The sequence below is a fragment of the Taudactylus pleione genome, unplaced genomic scaffold (assembly GCF_031769625.1).
Source record: "Taudactylus pleione unplaced genomic scaffold, aTauple2 ptg000066l, whole genome shotgun sequence".
In the NCBI taxonomy this organism is placed as follows: Eukaryota; Metazoa; Chordata; class Amphibia; order Anura; family Myobatrachidae; genus Taudactylus; species Taudactylus pleione.
Window position 1 is genome coordinate 17,029,286 of NW_028284468.1, and position 26,202 is coordinate 17,055,487.

At 44.0% G+C, this 26,202-nt stretch overlaps 1 protein-coding gene across 2 annotated transcripts in view; it reads left to right on the top strand.

Annotated features, from left to right (window-relative positions):
• Positions 1-26,202, top strand: part of CARD11 (caspase recruitment domain family member 11) — a 210,774-nt gene that overhangs the window by 28,995 nt on the left and 155,577 nt on the right. For both annotated transcript variants that reach the window (XM_088466877.1, XM_088466879.1), the window contains exons 2-3: positions 22,307-22,516; positions 23,226-23,363. In XM_088466877.1, the coding sequence (XP_088323003.1) occupies positions 22,318-22,516; positions 23,226-23,363 (337 nt within the window). In that variant the 5' untranslated portion in view covers positions 22,307-22,317. The remainder of the gene's footprint in view (positions 1-22,306; positions 22,517-23,225; positions 23,364-26,202) is intronic.

Below are 26,202 nucleotides of genomic sequence, written 5' to 3' on the forward strand. Positions count from 1 at the left end.
TGAACAGACCAATACTTCAATAAAGTACAGAAAGCCGGTACTCCACTGCTACATGAAAAACTTTATATATATATATATATATATATATATATTTTTATATATATATATATATATATATATATATACTGTATGTATATGTGTGTGTATATATATATATTGGGACTCATGGAGCAGAGGGGAGGAAGGCTTTGTCAAGAATGTGTGTATATGTAGTGAGAAGAACAGAGCTGTGCCTTTGCAACATGCATGATTGCACCCCCTGCTTGCCCACCTGCCTCCTACCCAGGAAAATACCTGGTGCTATTTTGGATTTCACGCAGCTCCAAACTCCTTCACAGAGACATTTGCAGAGAGCCGGTTTTACCAGGTGAAAGGGTTTTTGACGATCAGTAGCCCTGGGCTTAGAGTTTGGTACCTCTCCCCACCTACACTGCAGCTCCTTAGACTTATCCTGTTTCCTGCCTGGGACTCTTCTACCCAGCCTTGTGATTCCTGCTCGCTGTTTGTTCATTGGGTGTCAGGAGCCCGCTACTCTCTGGCACAGGATTGTTGGTCAAGTCTACAGCACCTTCTCCACTTCAGTGTCTTACCTAACTAGATGGGGTCCTCAAGTTCTGTGTGCCCCCATATGTCTTCTGCCTCTGCCCAGGACTGTGGCACCTCCATAAAGTATTTTAGTTACTTCCTAGCCCCCTTCACCTCCACCCAGGACTGAGGCACTGTCAATCCCTATTTTCAGGTGGAGCCCCCCTCATTCTAATCTATCTACTTTCTTCATGGGACTGTTGCTCTATTTTTTATGTTTGAGGTCTCACTGGCTTATGCTCTCTCCCATTTTCTGACTACAGCCTATTTGGTACCTCAGTTCTGTTTATTTCCATATGTGACTGTGACTTTATTCCTATCATCATGCAGAGGTTCAACACCAAATCCAAAAAGCAAGCAGATAGTGACATCTCACAACACTTCTTTAGAGGTGACAAAATATCCAAGATCTAGGACCCCCCTTTCTCCCCTCCTAGCCCTCGTGTATCAGCAAAAGAATCTTTATCCCTTGCACCCCCTGCCTCCTACCCAGGTGAATGTCAGAGCCCCAGGGACCTCCCCTGCTGTCTCTGTGTGTTCAATAGTATAATGGCAGGTTCATCTGCTACATGCACAAGGCTCCCGCAGCACTCTCAGTGAAAGCACTTGCCACAAGATCGCATCTACCTTACCCTTCTCCCACGGAATGCTGTGCTGGGGGGGATACAGTACTGGACTAAAAAAACAAACAGGATAAAAGACATAAAAGCGCCACATGGCAGGGGGGGCCCCTAGGACCTACCAGACCCCAGGCAGCCAACTTTACTGTCTTGTAAATTATCAGGCTCTGCTTGGCATGTAGTCATATTGTTGACATTTATAACATCGACATTCACAATGTTCGAAATGTTCACATTAAACATGGCAACATGTACAGAATGTAGATATTTTTACAATTTCGATATCTGAAATGTTGACATTCTGCACTGACTGGCAGCGGAGGGTTAGGGTTAGGCACTAAGAGGAGGGTTAGGCACTAAGGGCAGAGTTAGGCACTAAAGGACGGTCTAGAACTTAGAATTAGTCATACTCACTGCCAGAAGCCGCGCAGCATGTGCAGGAAGTCGCCCTGGACCCGGGAGACACCGCAGAAGCTGCCATACCCATTGTACCAGGAAAATCACCACTAGGTCACCAGGGACTTTTTGTTGACATTCTAATCATGTTGACATTTAATCATTGTCAACATGATGAATGTTGACAATATACCACACCCCCTGCTTTACAATGTGCATCTAACAGAATTTTAAACACAATAATTGTTGGTGTTTCAGATGAAAAAAAAAAATACTGTATACCCACCATGAATTGGTGAAAAAGAAATGGCCAGACCGCTTTCATTATGCAGCTTTGTCAGTATCACTTCCCTACTGCACACAGCTATTCATAGAACAGTTGTTACACTAAAAGAGGAAGAAAAAACAAATCTTGCATGTTTCCCAAATTATAAGCACTATATGGAAATCAATTTTTGCTGATAACAGAGAGTTGGCTAATTTGCAAAACAAACAAATGCAGTATATTTAAATATACAAAGTACAATATTTTTCTTATCATTGTAACACAGCAACTACAGTGGTAGATGAATGCATTTCCCTTCATTTAGATCAACCAACAATAAAAGAAAAAACCTCTAAAATATTTTCTGAGTAGGGATATTATACTCACAGCACTATGAATGGTATATAATTCACCACTACAGTACACACCTCCTCCTAGTGATGGCTGAACAGTGTCTGTGACATGCAACCAGAATGTACATCACAACAAGTCATGCATGTGAATGAATAAACCATAAAGTCATACTTGCCAACTCTCCCTCATTGTCAGGGAGACTCCTTGAAATAGCAGCAATCTCCCTGTCTCCCTGAAGAGTCTAGCAGTCTCCCTGATTGCACCTTACCCCCTTCACCTCCACCCAGGACTGAGGCACTGTCAATTCCTATTTTCAGGTGGAGCTCCCCTCATTCTAATCTATCTACTTGCTTTATGGGACTGTTGCTCTTTTTTTATGTTTGAGCTATTATGTAGCTGTTATATTTAAAAAAAAACACAGAGATGAATAAATTCAAATGGAATCATAAATATAATTTCCCTGCATTGGTTATAAGGCCGCTATAAAGCTTCCCGCTTCACCTCTTTACATCTCATCGCCCGGAGAGGGGGAGCGTTAACTCCCCCCCTCCGGCGCTACACGCTAGAGACCACAGCGCATCAGCCTAGTGCTGACGCACTGTGTGTCGGTCCCGGCCGGCTCCAATGAGCATGCACGGGATCTCGCAAGTATCGCAAGAACCCCGCGTGGAGCCGGCAGCCGCCGCAGCAGAGACAGTGCTGTCCCTGCTGTGGGGATAGGCTGGCGCCAGGCTGTAGCTGTCGATATCGACAGCTACAGAGGGCCGAACGGTCAGGCAATATGACCGTTCATACATGGCCCAGGCTATCGGCGCTGCTATCTTGTAGATAGTAGCGCCGATAATGACAGGGGCGCATAGCACCCCTGTCATTTACCGCCCAGACTCCCGATCATACATCGGGGAGAAGCGGTATCAGCCCTCATAACGTGTAAGTGTGGGGATATTAGGTAAAGACGCTAGTATGCGTTGTGTGCCTTATGTGTAGAGTGCTTTTGCTAAACAGCGCAACTGTGCGCTGTGCATCTTGTATTATATATGTATGATTTAATGTGTGTATGGGTTATGGTAGGACTTTTAACAGTATGCGGTAGCAATGCAGTCGCACAATGCTAATAATAGCATATTAGCATCGCACACAATAGTTTCATGCTGACGACGCAAGATGGCGTCGTCAGGGGCAACCTAAGATGGCGTCACTCGATATTAATTTTAAGATGTGGTCTCAGCCAATCATCCGGCTTCGACACCCTGCGTTCCTGGAAATGGGGGTGTGTAGCCCCCATTTTCCTGGAGTGGCAAGGCCAGGATCGGAGCCTATGGACACAGATTCCTGGCCTCGCATGCCAGACCGCCTGTGTAAGATGAGGCTTACTCAGCTGGACGGCGCCGTCCAACATAGCAACCGATGCAGAAAATTTAAAAAATCTATGATTTTACCACAAATTAGGGCACTTATTGGCTATTCAATAGCCTGACTATCATCATTGTGTATCATGTACAAGTACCTGTATATACAAATACTGAACATAAAGACCCTTAGGGGCCCATTTATCAATGATTGTATTTGCAATGTAATCTGGGAGTGATATTAGCACACATGATGGCATTACAGGATGCGATGATAATACCGGGATGCAGGGGCTGGCTGGCAGACTTAAGACCGGGGGGCGAGCCCACATCACTGGCCCATGAGTAGTAGCCCGTACAAAGATGGTTTAACATTATGCCAATTACAGTATTGTGGAAATAAAAAAAATCTCATGCTTGTTGCCAGGGGTCTCATGTTTGTTGCCAGGGGTTTGACAGGAGAAGATGCATAGTGGCGTAACTATAAATTTTGCTCCCCCCTGCCAAAAAAGTTTCAAGCGCCTCCCTCCCCATAAAACAAACACACCCTAAGGTGTGTGGTTTCATGATACAGTAATGTCCCTTACACATTATGACAGACTAAGTACTGTCCTTCTAACAAATTATCCCAGACCTTAATGCCCCTATAACACATTATGCCACACAGTAATGCCCCTTACACATTATGCCATACAATAATGCCACGTATAACACATAATGACACACAATAATGCCCTGATATTAAATTATGCAACGCCGTAATGCCCCTATTACACATTATGCCACATCGTAATGCTCCTTACAACACATGCCACACAGTAATGCCCCTTACACATTATGGGCCTGATTCAAACCCACTCGCGAGCGGCTGTCCGCTCGCAAGTGGGTCGATGTTCTGCACTGAGCATGCGCACGACGGAGGGAGCTCCATCGTGCGCATGCGCCAGACGCGACGAGCGAAGGAAAGTCCTTCGCTCGTTGTGTCTGATCAAAGGGGGCGTGCTGTTGATGTTGATTGACAGCACGCCCCCTTTGGTAGGCGTGCCGGGGGCATGCCTCCCTGACGGGGGCGTTCCCACGGGAACGCCTCCCGTCAGAAGCCGGTCCACTGACATCACTAGTGATGTTAGTGGGAGTGATTTTGGCTCTGATAGAGCCAAAATCACTCCAGAGCTTGCGGTTGAAAACCTCAACCGCAGGCTCCGGCTCGCAGTTTCGATGGTCGCGATGGTCACGACCATCGCGGCCATCAAACTGCACGCTCGTATAGCCTGTGGGTGGTGACCCCCAGCTATACGAGCGTCCAGGAGGACGCTCCATTTTCATGGAGGGCGGCCCTCATTCAGAGCGTGCGCTCTGCCCAGAGCGTACGGCTCTGAATGAGGGCCTATGTCCCTTATAACACAATACCCCAAAGTAATGCCCTTTATAACACATTATGTCACATTAAATAATACACCTAATAGCACCCATTACATCCCACCCTGAAAGATCTACTTCACCAACCCTCCTCTCCACTTTTGCCAGTCTGTCTCAGCTCAAGACAGGTTGCACAGTTTCTATGTCTGTATTGGTAACAAAGCGTATAACCTGTAAACTGTGTGTATCAAGTTAGTGCCCCTTATACAGTGCCCCCTATAGTAGTCCACATGTAGTTGTGCCCCTTATGCAAGGTCCCCTATAGCAGTGCTCCTTATGCAATGCCCCTTATGAAATACCCTCTGTAGCAGGGCCCCTTATACAATTCCCCCTGTAGCAGGGAATTAGTATTAAATACCGTCGGCCGCATGGCCGGCGGTTCGATTCCCGTCAGCGGCAGCCCGACAGAAGCAGAGTGTGACGCAGCGGAAGCCCGACAGCGCTGAAAATCCCGATCGTGGATAGGTAAGTATCCACTAACCTAACCTAACCCCCCTAACCCTAACCCTCCTTAGGGGTGCCTAACCCTAACTTCCCCCCCAAGTGCCTAACCCTAACCACCCCCCTTCCCCGCTGCCTAAACCTAAGTCCCCCGGGGGGGTGCCTAACCCTAAGTCCCCCCCGGGGGTGCCTAACCCTAACCCTCCCTCCCCATAGCCTGACCCTAACCCTCCCGGGGGGTGCCTAACCCTAAGTCCCCCCCGGGAGCCCTAAACCTAACCATCCCCCCCGCGGCTGTCTGCTTGCGGCGCCCGCCATCACTACGATCGTGATGCCGGGCGCCGGTCTCCCGGCGTCGGGGAAATGCAGGCGTCTATATCTAGACGCCCGGCATTTCACCCATGCCGGGATAAGACAGTCGGGAAGCTGGCTGCCGGTATTTAGGCAGTTGGCTTCCCGATTGCCTCCCTGTAGCAGTGCCCATTTTGTAGGCCCTCTGTAGCAGGTCCCATTATGCAATGCCCCCTGTAGCAGGTCCCCTTATGCAATGCCCCCTGAAGCAGCAGCCCTTTTGCAATGCCCCTGAAGCAGTGTCCGTTATTCAACACCCCCTGTAGCAGTGCCCCTTATGCAATGCCCCCCTGTAGCTGTGCCCCCTTATGCAATGCCCCCCTGTAGCAGTGCCCCCTGTAGCAGTGACCCTTATGCAATGACCCCTTTTGCAATGCCATCTGTTGTGGTGCCCCTTATGCAATGACCCCTATTGTAGTGCATTTTATGCAGGGCCCTCTGTGTAGTGCACATATGCAGTTACCCCTTTAGTTGAGCCCATATACAGTGCCCCCTGTAGTTGTGCCCACATGCAGTGCCCCCTGTACTTGAGCATATATGTTATGCCCATATGTCATGCACCCTGTAGTTGAGCCCATATGAGGTGCCCCCTGTAGCTGTTCCCCACCACCAGTACTTACCTTACTTCTCGCGGCTGTTGTCCGGACTGTCTGTCGCTCCTGCTGTTGATCCAGCACTGCAGGCGCGGACACGCAGGCTCTTCACACGCGCGGGTGACGTCATGACGTCACCCCGCGCACCTCCGGGTATTGCAATGCGCTCCCTGACAGTTGCTAGAGGTCAAGTAGGACCTCTAGCATCTGTCTCCACCTAGGCGGCGGCCATATTTAGAGGGACATTTCCAGCAGCCTCCATGCGGACTAGCTGTCCGCATGGAATCTGAACTGCAGCCCCCAAGCCACCGCAGGGTCTATTGTTTCCCCCTTACCGCGGCCACCAGAGCCACTTTGCTTCCTGAGAAGGCGGCCCGCGATGCTCAGCAATAGAGCGGCCCGGGGGGCACATGGCACCCTGCCCCCCCGGCCCAGCCCGCCACTGCCGGGATGTATAAAACTGTATGAGTATTGAGCTCAGAGTGAAGAGACCGCGTCAGCAGTGCCAGGACCCCTGCGCATGCGAGGCCCTCAGACCATGCATGGGCGGTGACCATTGCCAGAACCCTCCCCCAGTAAATTTTACATAATGTAGCTCATAGGCTACAGCAGCACAACGCCATTTTCAGATGGCGTAAGCTGTGGGGTTCAGGCTTGGTAATCTGACAGCATTACAACCCTAATAATAACCTATGGGGGTTGTGACTGCTGTCGGAAATGGAGGGATCGCAGCAGATATCTCTCCATAATACATCTGGTGGATACTAAATATTTGCAAGTATCAGGGAAAATGCCACAAATATTTAATGATAAATAGGCCCCCAAACCTTTTCCCCTTATGAGCCCCAAAATTCCTATTTTACTTGGTGTGAAGTCATTACACTAAGCTGCAGAATATTCACCAACTGACATCTCACTAGATTATTTTTGTGTTCACAGGAAGAGAACATTGTCAACCCATGAACTTGTGTGATTCATAACCTCATAGTTCCTCTTTTGCAGAGTGCTTGTTACTTTTTGTGTTAGTATATTGCAGATTATTATTTAAATACCTCTACAGATGGGCAGAGCATTGTTGTGTTCTGATTACATCTAAATGTTTTACTGAGGAATTCAGGAGATCTGTTAAGCTTCCTTCATGGCGGAGTTTTATTCCCACTCCTACATCATCTCACCCGGCGATCCTGTCAGCTGAACATCACCCTCTTCCTTTGTTGTGGCTCTCCGGGAGCTGCCTTAGGAGCCGCTCTCTCCCACTCTGGGCAGCCGATTCCCAGCGGCCTGCTTACCCTATCCAGACCTCCATGTCCTTTTGCTGGGACCTGCCTACGGGAGCCTCCTGCTGACTCTGTGTGCCAAACAAGACCCCTTCGAGTTTCTGGATGCAGGTGCAATTGGCGAGTCCGCGTCTATTACCCTAGGGCCCTGCTGCTGCCTGCTGCTATTTTGGATTTCATGCAGCTCCCAACTCCTTCACAGAAATGTCTGCAGAGAGCCGTTTTACCAGGTGAAAGGGTTTTTGACGATCAGTAGCCTTGGGCTTAGAGTTTGGTACCTCTCCCCACCTACACTGCAGCTCCTTAGACTTATCCTGTTTCCTGCCTGGGACTCTTCTACCCAGCCTTGTGATTCCTGTTGGCTGTTTGTTCATTGGGTGTCAGGAGCCTGCTACTCTCTGGCACAGGATTGTTGGTCAAGTCTGCAGCACCTTCTCCGCTTCAGTGTCTTACCTAACTAAATGGGGTCATCAAGTTCTGTGTGCCCCCATATGTCTTCTGCCTCTGCCCAGGACTGTGGCACCTCCATAAAGTATTTTAGTTACTTCCTAGCCCCCTTCACCTCCACCTAGGACTGAGGCACTGTCAATTCCTATTTTCAGGTGGAGCCCCCCCTCAATCTAATCTCTATTTGATTTATGGGACTGTTGCTCTATATTTTATGTTTGAGGTCTCACTGGCTTATGCTCTCTCCCATTTTCCGACTACAGGAACCTCAGTTCTGTTTATTTCCATATGTGACTGTGACTTTATTCCTACCATCATGCAGAGGTTCAACACCAAATCCATAAAGCAAGTGGATACTGACATCTCACAGCACTTCTTTAGAGGTGACAAAATATCCAAGATCTAGGACACCTCTTCTCCCCTCCTAGCCCTCGGGTATCAGCAAAAGAATCTCTATCCCTTGTTCCTTCTTCTGGATCTCTATTCCCTCATTGCTGAAACTAATGCTGTTGCCTCTATCAAATCTGGTATCTCATCTCTGGCTTCCACAACCTCAAAACTGGAGTCCTTTCAAGACAGACTTCAGAAATCCGTAACATACTGGAGTCAGTTACCCCAGATGCTAAGGAATCCTACCTGAACAATCTCTTTTATGTCCTGATCCCAGGCCTTGGGTCATGTTCTCTACCTCAAGAGCGAGCTCGTCATGCCCTGTCAAGCTCCAGTTCTTTCAGGACCATGCTTCTGTGACAATCGCTAAATGAAGAGAACTTCGGGATTTAATCAAGGCTCTTCAAGACCGGGGTATCCGCTTTCACTGAGGGTTTCCATTTAAGCTCATTTTTGACCTTAATGGCAAGACTGTCTTCATCAGGGACTCCAGAGAGAGCAAGGACTTGTTCATGCATCTAGAGGAATCTGGCCTCTCTTCTTAACATGACTCTGATAATGCCTGAGGAACATTGTTCCTGTTTTGCTACCATGGTCCCAACGCTTCATGGAAATACCTCTTTGTTTCCTGTTTTTGGACATTGGCAACACCTGTAACTAGGCCCTTGTTTGACTTCCACAATATAAGATTGTCACGCCTGAGAGTTGAGGTTGGTCGAAACAGGCATGGGAGGTTAAAGAGATTAGGGAGGCGTGAATGAATCTGGGTGGCTTGAGCCAAGACTTCCTCATGTGTTGATGTGAGGAGGTAGAGGAACAGCAGTAGATGATGGGCCCGAAGGCGAGGTCAGGAATTGAATGTCTTTATTATACAGCAGGTTGGAATGAGAATTGAATATGACAACATCGGACTTGGACCGATGATGTGGAACTGATGTTGACCTGAATAGAATAGAATTGGAATTGATGATACTGAATAGATGAGTAGAATTGGATTTGAACTGATGATGCTGAATTGATGAGTAGGGTCGGTTTGAGACCGATGATGCTGAATTAATGAGTAGGGTTGGTTTGAGATCGATGATGCTGAATTGATGAGTAGGACCGGTTTGAGACCGATGATGCTGAATTGATGAGTCGGAACGGTTTGAGACAGTTGTTTGGAGATATTGGATGTGACCAATGTTTGGAGATATCGGATGGGACCAATGTTTGCAGATATTGGATGGGACCGATGTTTGTATATATTGGATTGGACCGTTGTTGGTAGGTAGGAACAAGTCTCAGTGGAATAACCAGACTTGAGTACAGATGGAATAGGAGACTTGTGTAACCAGACTAGGAACTGGGATGGAACAGACTGGAACCGTTCAGATACAGAGTACCTGGGAGCACAGAGCTGTAACTTCAGCAGAAGCGATGTTGTACTGGCAATGGGAGCCAGTCAGGAAATGGAACTTATAGGGGTGGATCCCCAGGGATTGGATGCTGCATTCAGCTGGTCTGGGAGCTGCTCTCTGACTGGAGGAAGGGCATAAGGTGAGTCCAACATGGCTGCGCCCATACTGGCGTGCAGCTTGTGTGCCATCATGCTAAGAAGACACACTGTGAGCAAGGAGATGCCATCTCCAAGCTCAGTGACAGGATACTGAGTGGACTGGGCAGAAACACCACAGACAGACCTCAGTACCAGCCGTGAGCGAAGCACAGTGTGACCTCTGCGCCATCCAGGAGCGATGCACAGCGCGAGCTGACCTCCAACGCCAGCCAGTACAGACACCAGATAGGTAAAAAGGTAGTTTTTAGGTTCTGGAGCGTGACAAAGACTTCTTGCTTTCTATCAGAGAACCGGTTATATCTTTTTTGCACATATATTGCATATGTCTGCAGATGAAATTGGTATGTAATGCCTTAAGTCAGGATGCCTCCTGTCAAAATACAGACAGTGGCATCTCGATGGTTGGTGTACCGACAAGGGTCGGGTAAGTATACTTACCCTCCCCCTTCTCCCCCTAACCCTCCCTTCTTGTAGCATACCCCCAACCCTCCCCACCCGCACCCTAAACCTAACTCTCCCCGTTAGTGCCTAAACCTGTCTCCCTCTTTCGTGACCTAAACCTAACCCTCCCCTCTTAGTGCCTAACCCTAACCTCCCAGTGGTGCCTAACCCTAACCTCCCCCCAGGGATGCCTAACCTTAACCCCTCCCCCCCAAAACCTAATGCTAACCCTGCCATGCTACCTAAACCTAACCCTCCTCCACTGCGGCTAACAGCTAAGATGTCCCAGACTTACCAGGTTCAAGCTGGTGGCTATCTGTGTTTCGGCGTCGGTATCAAGATAGGCGTTGGACTTTCAGCATCGGGATTCAGACCGGCGGCATGCCGTACGCCAGTCTGATAACTACATCCCCTGCAGATATCCTGTTTATTTTTTTTGCAGATTTCAGACATGTTTGCTATATCAAAGAAAAAAATGGGAGTGCTAATCAACGGCTGCTAATTTGAAAAATATTTAGAATTTATTGCACATAATCACATTAAAACCTAGATCAAGCAATCAATGATACACAGATGGATAGTAATTACTATGAATATTATTGTCATCAAATAGAGAAAGCATATTAGATATCAAATCACCAGTAGTTCAAATGTCAAATTTTATGAAGCACAGTATTAGATGTTTGAAATTTTAGTCACAGTCAGCAGGCGTTAGTAGGCAGTTGCAGCCAGTTAATGATGAATGGGTTAGTATTTAGTAGACGGTCAGCAAGACTTTAAAGTGATTTAATAAACAGTACATTACCAACCAACTCAATGATCGATATCCAGTGTGGTAAATCTTGTTCTCACCTCTACCCCTGACACATGGGGGGAGGGTATTAGAAGCTGCTGCCGATATGTATACAATGTCTCCTGGACACTTGTAACGTGTCTGCTGTGCGCACCTAGCGATCCAGGGTGCTGAGGTATCAGGCAGAGGGGCCTCTGCTGCTGGTCCACGGCACTCGTGGCTGCTGGCAGCGCTGTGTGTGATAGGATTCACTGTGGTGCCTCGCGCTTCGCTACTTCCGGTTTCTGGCTTCCAGCTTCCGGTTTTGCGGTCCAGCTGCGTTCCAAATGTCAGCTGACGCGTTTCTCCGCCCTATGACATGGCGGTTTCATCAGAGGATCTTTGCTATATTTCTATATTTGTACTAAGTCAAGTTTGTGCTATTTGATCAATGCTGGAGAGTTTTGAGTGCTATTAGAAATTGATGTTGATTAAGCCCAGCGCGAAGCCAGGGGGGGGGGGGGGCGCGATCAGTGTGATCGCTCCCCCCCACAGGCATAGGAGACTGCTGCAGCCACGAGCAGTCTCCCACTGCAGCCCAGCACACAGCAGAGATGGAGGGGGTGGCACCAGGCACTGGCCCCCGCCATGCCCCTCTAACAAGCCCGGGCAATTAGTACCCTCCTCCTCCTGGCACCCCTGGTTTTTGCCTCTTTGTTGTATTATTATAACTGTTAGGCCAATTGAACTGATTGTTCTGTCTCATTTTCTAATGACTTGGATATGCAGTTTTGAACTTGTTACCTATGCTCTCCCTCTATCTTACTGTTTTCCAAGTTCTCTCTAGCCTCACTTATTCCTCCTTTTTCATCTAATACACCTGGGAGGTGCAAGAGTCATTATATTTTCCACTCCATTAAGCTCCAACACCCCAGCAAATTACTGTTTCTGATGCTCAGTTAGGTTTAACTTCTATGTAAGTATATGTAGTAAGCAAACTACAATACCCGGCGCTCAAAAATAAATACCAAAAAATAGTCCACCTGCTAGCTAGTAGCAATCTTTGATCTAGTTAAGACCAAATAGTTAACAAATCAACCTGAAAGCAACAACCTGTGTAGCTACTGCGCAAGGTGGATGGTGATACTAAGTGTCAATGCAGTTAATAAATCGCATATGTGCTCTCTGTTCAAATGAATGGAAGACTGGATAGATAAAATACTCTGTTTTAATAACCAATAAGTACACATATATAGTCACAATCCAATCATTAATTCTCCAGATGCCAATAAATCTGGTGAGAGTGATTTCAACTAAATAAAAATCACTATGGGTGAACACATATAGAGGAGATAATAAAAAGAGTGCTGGCGTCCCAGCTAATATTAAAATACAAGAATTTACTTGATCTCTTGGTAACCAATATTAAGTACTCTGAGCGTGGCCACGCTAATATACATACAGTCCCATGGAGATGTTCACAATCATATCAAAATGGTATCCAAAATAAATTTCACGGGATGCAGTGGAATCAGTTAGATATACACGTCGAGCGCACTGGGTAGAGTGCTCTTCTAATATTCTAGTGAATGCTGCAGACACAATCAACATGTACTGCTATATTGAAAACATGCAGGGCTTGCTGGGCGATAAGTCCTCCAGTGACTCCTGACCCAGATGCGTGTTACAATGTAGCGGCTCCGGCCGCTAGATGATTCCAAACAAGGTGTGCGCTGAAAGTCAGCTGATCGGCAAGTCCCGCTGTGTGTATAACGGGTAGGGCTTGCTGGGCAATAAGTCCTCCAGCAGCTCCTAACCCAAGCACGCCTGTGTTTGGACAGTTCCAAATTCTGGCTGGATGTTCAGCAAGGGCTGCTGGGCAAATGCTCACTTGAGCAGCTGTAGTGATGTGTCAGTCCTCAATAGCCGTCGTTGCGTCCTTGATGAGGGACAATTTCAAAACGATGACTAGATGACAATTATGTTGCAAATGTCCTGGGTCTCCTGGTAAGCACTTTGTGGCTCTGGTCAACGCGTTTCGTCCTATATCGAGTTAGGAGTTTTTCAAGACTGAAGACATGCCTCTATTTGGTCTCCTTTTTTTTATTATTATTATTTTTTCTATTATTATTTTGTATCCATTGTTTTTTATACTTTCTTCCATATATTCCAATGTGCTCTTCCTCATACAACATTATCTACGCCACTTTGGATGCCTTTGTCCTACCTTTTGTACATTGTTTTCTTTGTGTTTTCCAAGGAACTTGTACCCAGATCTCTCTACTAGCTTCTTTCCTATCTGATACACCTTTCCTAGCCTTCCCTGCCCTTCCTCCCCTGAAGCAAGCCAGGGGGTCTTGTGCACCTCCCCCACTCTATTTTGATACACCTTGCTGGTTGCCACAATGCCACTGACTATTGCCTCTATGAATGGTAGGGGTCTTAGCACTCCACAGAATAGATTGTTAATATTTTGTTCTAATCCCAGCTGTACTTTTACAGGAAACATATTTTCTTGACTCTGATCACCCTTCACTACAATCTAAGCACTTCTCCACTTTATTGTAGTCCTCTAGTTGGACTAAAGAGAATGGTATTGCTACTCTGATAAGTTTTGAGATGTCATTGGTTCAAGGTACTGTTACTACAGACTTGGATGGGCGATATACAGTCAGGTCCATAAATATTGGGACATTGCCAGAATTTTAAGATTTTGGCCTCTATTCACCACCACAATGGTTTTGAAATGAAACAAACAAGATGTGCAGACTTTCAGATTTAATTTGAGAGTAATTACATCCAAATCGGGTGAACGGTGTAGGAATTACAACGGTTTCTATATGTGCCTCCCACTTTTTAAGGGGCCTCGTAGTAAGTTTTAAGTAATATGGGTGCAGGGTATGCGGTGCGGGCCCCCCTGGACCCGGGGGCCCGTGTTCAATGTACACCCTGCACTCATTAAAGATACGCCCCTGTTGGGGCCTGCTTGTAGATTAAATGAAACTCTTATGAAAATACTGCAATTTCATGAATATCAATGCTGCTATGGATAACTCTTTTTCTCTTAATGTCCAAGACTCCTCTTGTGTTCGCCCCTGTTTTGGAAAGCTCACAAATCTGTGGTCCATGGACATATTAGTTATAAGAGGAAGCAAAAGCTCCAGTTGGCTGCTCTCACCAACAAGGTGCTTCATTTGGAATCTATCCATAAATGTACCCCCTTTGAAAACAACTATGGAAAACTCATGCTAGCTTAAAATTACCATAATGCCATCCTGTCTGGAGAAAAAAGGAGAAATTCCTTTGTTGGCTTAACCAGCGTTTTTATGAAAACAGCAATAAGGCAGATACGATTCTTGTTAATAGACTGCAGGCCCTTAAGGCTGCATCTGCTATTTCTGCACTTTGGGACAAGACTAGAGCCCTCCAGTATAATCCAGTTAAAATCAGTAGAGGCTCCAGAGGAGGGGCTCCTGCACAGTTCAAAATTCAAATAGGGGAATCACACCAACTGCCAGTGAGTCCCAGCCAGTGATGTTTGGCTTTGTTTGAAATGATAATTGGTGTGACTCCCCTATTTCAATTTTGAACTGCACTGCAGCACCACCTCTGGAGCCTCCACTGGTTAAAATGAATCTTTAAATCCTACTATGACAAACTATATAATATTTAGGAGCAGACCTCAACGGATGGTGCTCTACTAGATTAAACCCCTTACGTCCTAACTTAATACACCCAGATCAAGTGGGCTTTATGCCATCCAGGCAAGCACTCGACAATACTAGACATACAGTGGACATCATTCACCATATTAACAAACACAAGGGTTCCTCGTCAGTGCTTTGACTGGATGCGGAGAAGGCCTTTGATAAGGTCTCACTATCATTCATGATTCAAACACTTCTCATGTTTGGTTTCTAAGGCAAATTTCTGCAGGTCATTAAAGCCTTTTATCATAATCCTTCTTTTGACATTGCAAATGGAACTAGATAGTGCTGTCCCCTCTCTTCCCTTAGTTACTGAGCCACTCGCCTCCAGAATCAGGGCTAAACCGGACATCTCTGGCATTACTATTGGTAACTCTCAGTATGATCTTGCTGATGATGTCCTCCTTACTGTGACTGAGGGGTCTATTTACTAAGCTGTGTTAGGAGATAAAGTGAACGGTGATAAGGTACCAGCCAATCAGCTCCTAACTACCATTTTTCAAACACAGCCTGTGACATGGCAGTTAGGAGCTGATTGGCTGGTACCTTATCACCGTTATCTTTGTCTCCTAAAACAGCTTAGTAAATAGACCCCTAAGCCACTGACATCCCTCCCAAATTTATTTTATAAACTGTCACTCTACGGACAGTTGTCCAGATAAAAGAGCAAAAAAGATACATCTCAGATTCTGCCCTTCCATCTCCTGGAGCATTTGAAGAAGTGACTGCAGTCAAACTTTGACCTTACATGGAGGGAAGACTTCCTTAAGTACTTACTTATAATTAAAACCTATGACCGGCTATATATAGCTATCTACTCCCCCATGCCCCCTGCTTAAATTGTTTACTGGCGGAAGTATTTTGATTCCTTGATTCCTGGGTGGGTCATATAAATACGATAATGATAAAAGTCCTTCAAAAACTACTGTGCTTTTTTCAAGTGCTCCTTGTTGCAGTGCCAAACCAGATACTTATTTCTCTTCAATCCTCCTAATTTATCTGGAATGATAAAAAAAAACCTTGCTTATGCAGGGATATTCTGGCTAGGCCTCCTGCCTAAATCAAATGGAAGTCTGGCAATCCTCGGGTGGTACTAAACAATGGGTGCAACTGGAAAGCAATCTTGTAGAGGTGGACTCTGTATTTCATTTGCAGTGGCTTTTAAATAAACAAAGACCTCGATCTCCCCTTGAAGTCCCCATGATCACAGTTTGTTTTCTATCTGGTATAGTCTGAACAAGAAGTATGCTCTTTCCAAATACCCATTCCCTCAGACTCCTCTATGGTACCACCCCTCTTCTGGTCAGTCACCCTCCATGGTGTCTGTCTGGACCGCTGCTGGCATTACACATTTTAAGCACATTGTCTGTAAATTTTCACTGCAGTCATTTGTGGATATTCAAGAAAAATATCAAATACCCCATACCATTAAATGTATCATTTTGTATGCTCCTTGCTTCTCACTGCCCCCTCCTTTTGCAACTCTTCACCAATAGAATGACGCTGTATCTACAGGCCCAATGATAGGAGACACATTTTCTACTGGTACCATTCCATATTGGCTTTGGAGCCCCAGCCTCTAGCTACCCATGAACTGGCATTGGAAATAGACTTGGGTACTTCTCTGGGTAGTGACACATGGGTTATAATACAAACCATATCAAAATGCTAGGGAATGGTTCAGATGGCACAGCAGAAGTATAAATGGGGTGGGCTGAGATTCCCAAAGAGTTTTACTTACCTTGGCCCACAGCAGAACTGCAGCACATGGAGGACGGATCCTCCTCTTGTGACGTCAGATCCCCGGAGCTGACAACAAGAGCAGGAGAGATGAAGGGCCGGGTACACTCTCCAGCGGCGAAGCTAGCCCTTCTATCACCCCGAGCAAAGACTCATCATGGCACCCCCCCTCTCATCCCAGTATATAGCAGTCATTCTTTACCTATTTGATCACTATACAATACAGACAGTATAAGTGACTACACTGGCCACCATATAATAGACAACATTAGTGACTGCCATATCCTAGAGGCAGTATTAGTGACCACCATATACTACAGACGGCATTAGTGACCACCATGTCATACAGACAGCATTAGTGAATAGAAGAAAGTAGACAGCACTGTAATGAATTCGGAGTATAATTAAAGATTCATCTAGACCTCATCCATCTGTCTAAAATGATATCAGTTTTTATTATAATCAATAATAAGAATACAAACAATATTAAAAATGTTTAAAATGACCTGATTAAATAAATATATAGTACAATGTGGCCCTTCAAAAAGAAATTGCAGTCCTAGAAAATTAAAATATTTATACAATGTAACAGACAGATATCAGCCTATAGCAGTGTGCTCATCACAAATCTATATTTAAATTTCACAGAATAGTCCACAAACAATAGTCCACATTAGGAAATATAAGTCTCAAATTAAATGTGCAAAAATTTTACTTGAAATTACCTCCTTGACAGTTTGAAAATGTCCTCACCATAAATAGAACAGTATATTGCCCAATAATGTACTTTCAGTGGTAATTGATTTGTTGTTACTTTTTTACCAGTAACCTCCATACAATGAGATGTACCCCACTGTGGCTGCAGCACTGGTCACATAGCCTACTGTACAGGCAACTCCGATGGGAGTGGTGTTGCCTCGCTACAGTTTGTGTGTATCTGTAGCCCATTCGGAATACCACCCAGGGGCTTGTTAATAGGCAACTGTATAGTTCCCATAAATTGCTAGTGTGTCTGATACCTAGTCACATGCTGGATCTCTTATCTGCCTCCCAGGATATTTAGCTGTTGTAACAACAGGTAGTGCACCAGTGTGGGTTATAGATAGCCAACTTTTGCAGGTAGCAGGATATCCGCATAGAATGGTTGGCAGTCTGTGCTTTCAGACCACACTGGTGTTGATCACAAGCTCTTAACACATTTCCCTATCAACTGGATAGTTTCCTCAGAAAGATTACCTACTTTTGTGACCTTCGTATACTACAGAATGTATTAGTGACAACCATGTAATACAGACAGCATTAGTGACTGCCATATAGAATGAACTTCATTAGTACCACCATATACTACAGACAGCATTAGTGAATGTCATATACTACAGACAACATTAGTGAACATCATATACTACAGACAGCATTAGTGAACATCATATACTAAACCGCATTAGTGACCGCCATATAATACAGGCAGCATTAGTGACTGCCATATACTAGAGACTGCATTAGCATCGCCATATACTACAGACAGCATTAGTGACCGCCATGTAATACAGACAACATTTGTGACCACTACATAATACAGACTGAATTAGTTACCCCTATATACTACAGATTGCTTTAGTACCGCCATATAATACAGATTGCATTAAACTCTCTGATGAGAGCGCTCGCAAGTGGATTGATGGTGGCCCAGTGCACACTGCGCGTGCGCAAGCCCCGGAGCAAACGCAAAAAGCACTCGCTCCGGCGCTCGCATCCAAAAGGGGCAGGAATGCCTGCCATTTGTGGGCGGCCCTACTGACATCACTAGTGATGTCAGTAGGTGGACTTCCAGCTCTAATAGTGCAGGAAGTCCACTGGGGCTTGCGGCAACGAGACCCTACCGCAAGGGTCTCGTCGCAAGCCCGATGGTCGCGATGGTCTTGACCATCGCGACCATCATCATGGCCACTCGCATAAGCTGTGGGTGGAAACCTGCAGCTATGGGAGCGGCCAAGAGGCCGCAACAAAAAATAAAACCACACGCCCTGATTCAGAGCGAGCGCACGCTTTTTGCGAGCGGCTCTGAATCAGGCCCAGAGTTTGAGGATCACTGCTTTAGCCAATGAGATTCTGTGACTATTACAACATACTGTATATTGCCGTGATCTAAATTTGATCCCAACTAAAAACTTCCCACACATTAAAACTTTTTCAAGAATGTTGAAATAATCTGTTTTGCAATATATTCCGTTACTGTAGTGGGCCTGTATTGAAAATACTGAATTAAAGACAGGACACCGAATGTATTAATACTTTATTGAACTCATCTTCAACTGGTAAGTGACGGCCTGTTTAAGCTCTTTTGCATGGCTGTTGACACCACAGGATTTACGGCATCTTCTTTTTTCAGGAGCTCCTCTTCTCTGCTCCTTCACCTCTTACGGATGATGCATTGAGCCGTGATTGGTTCGCTGTGGCCATTTTTAATTTACGCCCTATTTCAAAAATGGAGCCGCAAGTGAGCTAAACACAGCTTGCGGTGCCAGTTTTTAAAATGGGGCACACTGACAGTGTACATGTGGGACAGCTGTGGAAACCCACCAATGCTGATCCCACAGTCGCTGCCAAACTCTGCAGTAATGGCTGACGAGGACTGGATCCTTCGGATCCCAGCCCACCGATACGCCCCGGACCTGGTATTAATCAGCTAGTGGGTGCTGCTGCTCCAGAGATCGGTCTAAGAGCTTTATTTGATTAGGCCATTCACTAATGTGTAAAGCATGAATAGTTCCACATCTTTATAGACTTTGGGGGACTGAGCCTGCCGGAGAGGTATCACCACTCTCCCAAGATGGTGTGGCCACACACCCATTGAGTTTTCACAGCAGAGTCATAAACTCTCTCTCGTACAAGGATCCAACCAGTCTCTTGGCAGTCCTGCGCATAATTTAGAATAGTATATATTGTTGTAGCAATTTACAGTACTTGCATTTGTGTTGCTGCTCACACATCACTTGGCAGCATTAACAATAGTATGCTCTATATCAGTCACAGTGGAGGATCCAGAGGGGGGTGGCAATAAGGGCAATCGCCCCCCTGTAACACAGCCCCAGCTCCGCCCCACATACTGATCCTGCAGGCAGGAGCAGTGCAGCTCTGGGGTGGATAGAGTAGAGGTCGGGCACGGGATCACCTGGTTGCGGCAGCCACAGGCAGTTAGCCCAAGGCACCCGGCCAGCTAGAGGAGGAACAGGAGTAGCATGGGATTATACTCTGAGCATTATAAGATAAACTTCAAGTCTCATGAGGCATTGCCAGCAGGATGAAAAGTCAGCGAACCCATGGCTGCTAAGCCTGCTATCATAAAAGCACTGGGGATATCTCTTGGTTGGGGTAGGAAATCATCAGATACAGGCTCCCAAGAGCCATTTAAAGTGCATGAGATAAGTGACACTGGGATATATTTCCCACATTATTAGGTCACAGGTTCAGAATTTTATACACTGCTAAAGGTATCTAGAGTAGCCTTTCTGTATATAGCAGCCCTTTCAGAAAACCATGCCTGTGTGAGTGATGGGCATAAAATATATAGGGGTGATGGGAAGTAATGATTGGCATAAAATATATAGGGGTGAGAGGACGTAGTGATGGGCATAAAATATATAGGGGTGAGGGTAGGGAATGATGGGCAAGAAATATATAGGGGTGAGGGGAGGGAATGATGGGCAAGAAATATATAGGAGAGAGTGAGTGATGGGCATAAAGTACATATTTGGTCATATTGTTGTGACTATATATAGTCACTACATTGTAGAGACAAGGGGGGTTATAAGAGGGCAAGCTGCCTAATGGAGCCGCTGGGGAGAGGGGGAGAGTGCTTAGGACAAGGGAGAAGAGAGGGAAAATTGTAAAAGGTGGGAAATAAAAGGGAAAAGATAAATAATGAATGAAGATATAAATGGATACACGAAGCTATGATGTGAGGTCACTACCTGAAAATGGGAGGAGGAATGAGTAGAGAGGGGTGGGTCAGGATTCATTCTTAAACCGCCCCACCATTAAAAGTAAAGTCTAGATCCGCACCGACCAGTAATGGGCAACATACAGCTCTAGGGCCACATGCGGCCTTCTAAGCCCTCTGCTGTGCTCTTTTCTGTTTTACTGTCAGAAATCTTTACTATAGTTTGGAACTCTTGTTTAAAATGTCTGTTGTCATATTAATACAGATGGGTCTCTTTCTTTCATTAATTGTATTACTTTAACATATTACTGAGATTGAGGGAAAAGAGCACCACCCTTTGAAGTCAGATTGCCTGTCCCTGCCCTGTGCATTCATATGTGACTTATGATGCATACACACAGTCAGATTTCCCTGTTCGATTTGAATGATAACGATATCGATATATCGTTATGATTCGAATCGACCAGTTTCTGGCCCCTTCAAACGACCAAACGATGGTCGATGTGCGGGCACAGATGGTCGATGCATTCCAACCTGGTCGATATCAACCAGGTTAGCCTGTTTACTATAGGCACCCGTGATCGTTAATCGCGGGGCGTTATAGTCGATGGGGGGTTGGTGCATGTTGCTGGATGTTCTATATTGAACATCCAGCACATGCAGGATGATCAGACAATGTCTGATCGTCCCGTGTGTATGGGCCATTATACATAGTTCACAACATGTAGTTCTATCTTTTGTATTACTTATTATTATTGTCATGCTTTATTTATTTGGCACCACAAGGGTTCCGCAGTGCTTTACAAAGTACATAAGCCAATAAGCACACAAGAAAACTGTTATTAACAGTACCAAATAATGCAGGACAAGGTTTATAAACTTTGCTGTATTAGCGATCGCAACACTTAAATAAGTAGCAGGGTGTCAACAACCAAGTGCTAGGTGCCGTTGTGGGGAGTTAGGAGTAAATGATAGTATAAGTACTTCATTATTTCCTTTTACATTGTAAGTTTCTGCAAGCTTGACATCCATTCAGGTTATGTTCTGTATTGTAATCTTGAATTGAAATGTATGTTTGATTCCCATTGTACATAAGTTTGGAATATTAGTGTTTTTTTCATTAAAATCATTAAAATAATATTAGTGCTATATATACACTGCACCGTTGTTCATTATTGAAAGAGAGAGACATTTTCGTCGAGAACCCAGGCTTACGTAATACAAATTTGTTAGTATTATTCATATATATACATATATATATATATATATATATATATTTATATTGTTTTATTGATTGTACTGCAGTGATATAATGGCACAGATATCTACTGATTAGTTATTGTATCAGTTTTCAGATGCTGATTTTTCTGTGTATATGCCATAAATATGTCACTGTTCATATTAATATCAATTTTAAATATGTATTTTTTGTACTATTGTACACAATTATTGTGCTTCAATAAAGAATATTTAAAATAAAAAAAAGAGAGAGACATTTTAATTTCAAGTGGCAAATCTTTAAAACCTGATACTGTCCTTGGAAGAAAGAAGTATCATGTATAAGGCTATATTGCATCATGATATACTAACTATTATCATTATTTCAACATTTTTTTTTCTTCCTGTGGATGATCAAATATTTTTTACATTGTTATCTATAGATTAATACAAAATGGAGAATGAAGTTGACATCTTAAAAAATGTTGAAAATGAATTATGGGAAAACATTGAATCCAATAGGAATATGCTCAGCCGCTACATTAATCCTGCAAAATTAACACCTTACTTGCGACAGTGTAAGGTCATCGATGAGCAGGATGAGGAAGAAGTTCTCAATTCTTTGCTGTTTTTATCTAGGACCACCCGCTCAGGTATGTTTTGCTAGAAAATACTCTTAAATTGCTTAGTGAATCTGAATACAGAAAATCAGAGCCTTTGATTTAAGGTTCAGTGTAAGCAGGGCTACCATCAGAAATGCCCTGATCGGAGGCTGACAGAGGCACATGAGTCTAATAGGAGCATGTGAATAAGAAGCAGTTTTCAACTGTGATCATCAGTTATAGTGGGTCCTGGTACACCGGCATCATCTGTACATCCCTGTTGGTAGTCCTGTGTCAGTCAGTACAAGCATTTTTTTTCGCCATGTACTACAGTATTTGACCAAGAAAAGTAAATCACGAAACATTTAATTTCATGGGCAGAAAAGCATGTTTAACACCAATTTTATGCAAAATGGTGCGCATAATGGGTGCATATCCATTGGGATTTATCTTATGTGTGTGTGCTTAATACAATACATATTTTTGTTTTGTTTTACTTTTTTACATTTTCACATGTGGTTTAGAGATGATTGTTAGATTTGCTTGGACAAATTTTTTTATCACATGTAATTACATACATAATTCAAACCGCATAATTTACACATAACATGCAGCTTTGCACTGGGGCAGGTCATTTATATATGACCATCTGACTTTAGATTTGTCTTACTTTAACAAATTTAAAGCTAATGATTATAATTAAGTAAAAGGTAAGTGATAATATGTGGCACAGACAGTTGTTTTGTTTTTTGCTCGGTAGGACGACTCTTGGACATTCTTCATACAAAAGGGCAACGCGGATATATTGTCTTTTTGGAAAGTCTAGAGTTTTACTACCCAGAACTCTACAAGTTGGTAACAGGAAAAGAGCCAACTAGAAGGTTCTCTACCATAGTCGGTGAGTGAGGGATGTTCATACTATAAATCACTGTGCCTTGTAAAGCTCTACATACTCTACAAGGTTTTTCTTTGCGTGTATTTAAATCAAACTAAACAAATTATGATATAGTATTGGGACTTGGGCTGTGCCATGCCTGGAAGAGAATGTGAGGACTGAGGACATAATAGTTGCTATTTGAACTGTTCAATGGACTGTCTCTGTAGCAGAGTCCATTTCATATGCAAAAAAAATTGCATTTTAAGGGAGTTTATAAAAAGCAAAAAACAACAACTCAGAAATGGAGACAGAAATGAGAAGTGAATCTGTGGGCTATTTCCCATGTGCTTCATTAGTATTGTCATTGTATTTTCTTGTTAAATGATGCAGTATGTTGTTTTCATCAGTTACGTGAACTCCAACTTTCTCAAATGTGCTTTTTTTTTAAAGTGGTATATAAAAATGTGCAGGGTTATGGAGTCTTTATAGACACAGTGGGCCCAATGTAGAGCTGAATGTTACTGTATTTGCACTTGGAGAGTCATACAAAGGACGTTAGGAATGGATACAAGTGCAATACGATCGGGAACACCTCTTATAATTTTGTCTAATTTTGAGCTACACACATCTTGAAATACATTTGCTCCGAGACTTAAATTTTGCACCTTCAAAAACCAGGTGCAAGTTTTACAGTTAATGATGATTGCAGCATATTTTCTCTGGAAGCAGTCATACACTGGATTTAAATGTTCAGTTATCTTAAGATGTATTAAACTAAAAATACAGATGTGGAAAACCAAGTGTACAGGTGCACCAATCCTCATGTGCAATCAAGTCATGTTTACATTCAACTCATGAACTGCTTATTTTTTCCTCTTTCCAGGTTTTTATTTAATTATCCATTACAGATTTCAATATTAACAGCCAAGACTGCTGTTAAATTGCATTGTTGCAACAATGCAACTCTTGACAAAAAAAAGCTATCCTTTGTGCTGTCGGGACCCATCATTAGCATATATATATATGTATATATATATATATATATATATATATATATATATACACTACCGTTCAAAAGTTTGGTGTCACCCAGACAATTTCGTGTTTTACATGAAAACTGACTTTTATTTATCAAATGAGTTGCAAAATGAATAGTACATATAGTCAAGACATTGGCAAGTTAGAAATAATGATTTTTATTTGAAATAATTAATTTGTCCTTCAAACTTTGCTTTCGTCAAAGAATGCTCCTTTTGCAGCAGTTACAGCATTGCAGACCTTTGGCATTCTAGCTGTTAATATGCTGAGGTAATCTGAAGAAATTTCACCCCACACTTCCTAAAGCACCTCCCACAAGTTGGATTGGCTTGATGGGCACTTCTTGCGAACCATACGGTCAAGCTGCTCCCACAACAGCTCAATGGGGTTGAGATCTGGTGACTGCGCTGGTCACTCCATTACAGACAGAATACCAGCTGCCTGCTTCTTCCCTAAATAGTTCTTGCATAATTTGGAGGTGTGCTTTGGGTCATTGTCCTGTTGGAGGAAAAAATTTACTCCAATCAAGCGCTGTCCACAGGGTATGGCATGGCGTTGCAAAATGGAGTGATAGCCTTCCTTATTCAAAATCCCTTTTACCTTGTACAAATCTCCCACTTTACCAGCACCAAAGCAGCCCCAGACCATCACATTACCTCCACCATGCTTGACAGATAACATCAGGCACTCTTCCAGCATCTTTTCATTTGTTCTGCATCTCACAAATGTTCTTCTGTGTGATCCAAACACCTCAAACTTTGATTCATCTGTCCATAACACTTTATTCCAATCTTCCTCTGTCCAATGTCTGTGGTCTTTTGCCCATATTAATCTTTTCCTTTTATTGGCCAGTCTCAGATATGGCTCTTGCTACTCTGCCTAGAAGGCCAGCATCCCGGAGTCGCCTCTTCACTGTAGACGTTGAAGCTGCCAGTTAATGACTTGTGAGGCATCTATTTCTCAAACTAGAGACTCTAATGTACTTGGCTTCTTGCACAGTTGTGCACCGGGGCCTCCCACTTCTTTTTCTACTCTGGTTAGAGCCTGTTTGTGCTGTTCTCTGAAGGGAGTAGTACACACCATTGTAGGAAATGTTCAGTTTCTTGGCAGTTTCTCGCATGGAATAGCCTTCATTTCTAAGAACAAGAATAGACTATTGAGTTTCACATGAAAGTTCTCTTTTTCTGGCCATTTGGAGAATATAATCGAACCCACAAATGTGATGCTCCAGATACTCAACTAGCTCAAAGGAAGGCCAGTTTTATAGCTTCTCTAATGAGCAAACCCGTTTTCAGTTGTGCTAACATAATTGCACAAGGGTTTTCAAGGGTTTTCTAATCATCCATTAGTCTTCTAGCGCACTTAGCAAACACAATGCACCATTAGGACACTGCAGTGATGGTTGCTGGAAATGGGCCTCTATACACCTATGTAGATATTCCTTTAAAAACCAGACGTTTGCAGCTAGTAAAGTCATTTACCACATTAACAATGTATAGAGTCTATTTCTGATTAATTTAAAGTTATCCTTATTGAAAAAAACTGCTTTTGTTTCAAAAATAAGGACATTTCTAAGTGACCCCAAACTTTTGAACGGTAGTGTATACAGTGTATATATATATATATATATATATATATATATAATCCAATACCACACACAAAAGGAAGTGGAATGAGGGCACTTACCACATGTTGATAAATCAGCTTGTTTAATCAGTCCAATAGGTCAATTTTCCTGGTTGCTACATAAACAAAGTTTACCGATGTTTCGGTCTACACAGAGACCATTATCAAGGTACAGCAATCCATTGGTAATAGAGCA